The following is a 4,075-nucleotide window of genomic DNA, read 5'->3' on the forward strand; positions in this document are numbered from 1 at the left end:
AGTCTCAAGCTAAAAAGATGACTCCAATAAAAACCACTCTGACAAAATATTAATATGAAGAGTACAACAAAACCAAGACCGTTTACTAAAAAGGGTATACATATTTTCTTTCTGTAAGCCACTATTGACTACTGGGATTAAGTTGTCAAAAATACATAATAAAGAACATGTGAGCGTATATACATATACACACATACAAACACATATACTGTGAAAGGGAAAAATGTAAATAATTACTAGGAGTGGGTGATAGGAGTGGGTGATTGAATATAGTCTTTTGAGGCTATAAAGGTGTTTTAATAATAATGTTATTTTAAAATCCATAAAATGTAGGAAAAAATGGTCATCAATTTAATGCAAAAAAAAAAAAAGATCCTTTAGAATTAGTCACACAGTCAATATTAACTTTTGGAAACAAAAAATGGGGTCTAAAGGAATGGGAAATTCAACAGATAGGTACCGTGTGTACCCACCCTCAGTAGCCTGGTGTGTTGACTCCTGAGAATTGTCATATTTTTCTTCAGGCATCTTCCAGAGGCAATTCATAAGGTAGGCAGATTAGGCCTTAATAAGCAGCAGCCTTTACCCAAGGAATATAAATTAGGCCTCTGTATTTAACTGAATTGCTTTCAATTATCACTAAGTATATAGTGAATTTCAAATTAAAAGTTTAATTAAAAGTTTTAATTAAAATGTTTTCAAGTAACCAATCTTTATTTAATACTTATAAGTCAACTACATTGTCAAGAACTGTTATATACTCTATATCCTTTAGTCTCCTAAAAAATTTAATTTATATCACTCAGATACCTAAACAGCATAAAATTTCAACCTCTTTTATATTACTGATTAGTTCTGTGTATGTGTGTTTATAATTCTTTTCAATTTAATATTTTATACTAAGTGCAAACAAGGTCAATTAACCAGAAAATTGTGTTACTGATGAAATTCATTTTGCAAAATAAGCATATGTCTAAACTTCTTCATATGGAGTTATATCTAGAAGGTAAAGAAAAAAAATTTTAAATACAAAAGTTAGTGTCAGTGAGCAAAAGGATTTTACAAATTACAGGAATCATGAGAAGATCAAGGTCTAGAACGCTCTTGCCTAAAATCACACTGGAGCAGCCAGAGCTGGGGGTAATGGCCAAGGAACCAGCTCCAGACCGGGGCGAGTTCACATTCTGGCTCTTCTGTTTACTGGCTGTGCAGCTTTGAGCAAGTTTTTAAATCTCTCTGGGTCTCAGTTCCCACATACATAAAAATGGAAATAATATTACCTCCTCTGCAGGGCTGTTTGAGGTAATACACAGAGCATTTAGCATAGCACTTAACAGTATTACGCATCCAATAAATGTCATCTCTGATTAAGAAGATTAATAAGGTAATGATCTTTCTAGCATACCACCTATCTAGCATTTAAACAAAACAACCTACTAAATAATACTGATTTTTCAATTACATTGTAGAAGAACAAATAATGATACAGAAAATCCTTTATAAACGACAGCCATGATTTTAAAATAATTAGACATCAAAATTGCTTGAATATTTACAATTTCTAGTTGTATAATATTTGAAATCACAAATCATCTTTCTGCCTTTAATATATATAATAATCAAATAATTTGGAAGCAATATTTTATCCACAAATAAACATTTGTTCAAAGTAAGAGTCTCAATTTGTAATCAAGAAAATGTATGTCAAAATGTTAAAATAATTTTTTCTAATACTGCTCACTTTATTATTCTTTCAATAAATATTTATTGCACATCTAGAAAGTACAAGGCTCATTTTAGTTTTCTCAAGTATTAACTCTAACTTTATAATAATTACAAATCAGTGTCTATTAATTTTGCCTATAAAAATGAATACCTAATATGAAAGGTAGAGAAAAAACAAAAGCTTACCAATCATGTTATCTAAGGAGAGGTCTGGGAGTTTATTCTGTAGCACTCCTACAGGAATTCCACAGAAAGACACTGGTGAATATAAAGGTGACACACCAGAACTACTGCAAGACATAATAATTAGATGGTTTTTGCATATTTAAAACCTGCATTACATGTTAGTAACTAACAAATAACAAATTTCAGATCACGGCATTCCACCTACTTTTCTTACCCACAGGTAAAATATTTCTAGTAGGTTTACATAATTGCCAAAAAATCTAAAGTCTTATCACTTTAAAAATAATTTTAGAAAAAGTCCCTGCTATTTTTATATGATTCTAGTAAGTTTAAAAAAAAAAAAAAGAGGAAACAGAAAACATGATCCCACTGATTTATCTACCTGTTCCGTGAATTTCGATTACAAACTGCAGACTTCAGTTCCCATACCATGACCCTTCCATCGCTCACCACGAGGGCAGCCGCGTTCTCATTGACGGGACAACACACCATACTGAAGGGGCGGACAGTTTTTGTCACCCTGATTGCATCACACTGGCTTCGTAAATCATAGGTAAGCTCCTGGACAGGATCTGGATCTTAACAATAGTATTGTTTTCTTTTAAATATCAGAAAGCAACCATATCAATATAGCTAATATTTGTTTTAATTTAAATAAACCTCAATTAAAAAGGAAATCATTCCTTTGCTAATGCAAAGTTTGTCAAGAATGGCTTTCTTTTTTATAATTATTACTAATTTCTTCAGAATATAATTACCTTGATTACAGTCTATACCAAGTTTAATTTCCAAGATAACAACTATAATCAAAATAGCTTATTTTTAAATATTTTTAAAATAAAGAAAATGCTTTGAAAAATGACCAACAGTAATGATTAAATAATAGTGCACTATAGACCATCATAATTTATAGTAAATCTAAATAAGCCTGAAAATAACGTACTTTACAAAAGACGTAAAAGTCATTTTTCCCTTTTCGTAGTTCATTATTTCACAAAACATTATTTTTATTCTCCAGGATAAGACTCAAACTGACAACTGAATGACCTGAAGACTTATTAACCTATGTCACTTTATAATGAAAATTCCTAAAGCAGAGGAAAAGCTAAGGGGATATAATAATAAATGTACACGTAAGGTTGGACTTGTGCTGAAGAAAAATTCGTAAAAGATAACATCTACTGGCTCATGGAAACAATCAAGGAATTAAAAATATTCCTTTCTTTGCTGTACATAAGAGGTATACTATTATAACACCAGAAGATTAGTCTTGGGCTTGTGCTTTATGACCCCTATTACAACCATATTCTACCTTCTCAAGGCCAAGATTAGCATTACCTCTATGATTTGGCTGGTATTTACCACATGAAGTTTTATAAAATAATTCTGAAGAAAAATATAATTGACATTATTGTGAGATATAAACTTACCTGGGTCCTCACTTGAAGTAGTGAAAATACTACTGTAAGATCTTCGAACACGTAAAGTTATACAACCATTTTCATGTAGGCAAAATAAACCATCACGTTGGAAGCAGGGTATTACCTTTAAATAGATGATTTACTTATTTTTAAAAACACAACTGATTATAGTATATACTGTGAAATTCATAAATTCATCTTTAGAGAATATGGGCAAAAAACAAAAAACAAAAATATACCACATAAATCCTAAGCTTTAAAACTAAACGACCATTTAAAAGATCTATTTCTTTATGATTATATGATTTGTCTTTATCCACGTAACTTTAATAATTCAGTAAATATCTCCATATCGGTCAGAAGAATTTCTAGAGTAAATCAAACCAATCAAAAGTGCAGAAAAATAAAGAAAGTAAAATAACACTGTTAATCTTTAAATCAATAGAAAGAAGAAAATCAAACTAAGGACTTTTGTGAGATTATAGTTTTTCTCTATATAACATTCACAATCAACTTTTAAGTATGTAATTCATAAATTGCAGATACCTGCAGAAATGGAACTCCTGTTCGTTCTATTGCAATCACACCCACTGTTTGATTCACCTCAAGGTCAAGGATTAAAATCTCCCGAGGATAAAGTAACAACATGTGATTCCTTTTGGAAGGCAGATATGCCAACTGAAGGCAATCATTGAGGGTCATAAATTCAGCACTGAAAAAAGTACACATTTACTTTAGATATC

The 4,075-nt window shown here is 30.7% G+C and overlaps 1 protein-coding gene across 2 annotated transcripts in view; it reads right to left on the bottom strand.

Moving 5' to 3' along the window:
- The window catches only part of WDR11 (WD repeat domain 11), a 65,503-nt gene that overhangs the window by 49,909 nt on the left and 11,519 nt on the right, over positions 1–4,075 (bottom strand). Inside the window, exons 1-4 of one of the 2 annotated variants that reach the window (XM_011359220.2) lie at positions 3,879–4,040; positions 3,342–3,456; positions 2,294–2,489; positions 1,912–2,015 (exon numbers count right to left, since the gene is read on the bottom strand). In XM_011359220.2, coding sequence (XP_011357522.1) covers positions 1,912–2,015; positions 2,294–2,489; positions 3,342–3,456; positions 3,879–4,034 — 571 coding nt within the window. In that variant the 5' untranslated portion in view covers positions 4,035–4,040. Of the gene's footprint in view, positions 1–1,911; positions 2,016–2,293; positions 2,490–3,341; positions 3,457–3,878; positions 4,041–4,075 lie in introns of those variants that run through there. The other variant, XM_011359219.2, reaches the window with a different exon arrangement.

Source organism: Pteropus vampyrus, unplaced genomic scaffold (assembly GCF_000151845.1).
Source record: "Pteropus vampyrus isolate Shadow unplaced genomic scaffold, Pvam_2.0 Scaffold46, whole genome shotgun sequence".
Lineage (NCBI taxonomy): Eukaryota > Metazoa > Chordata > Mammalia > Chiroptera > Pteropodidae > Pteropus > Pteropus vampyrus.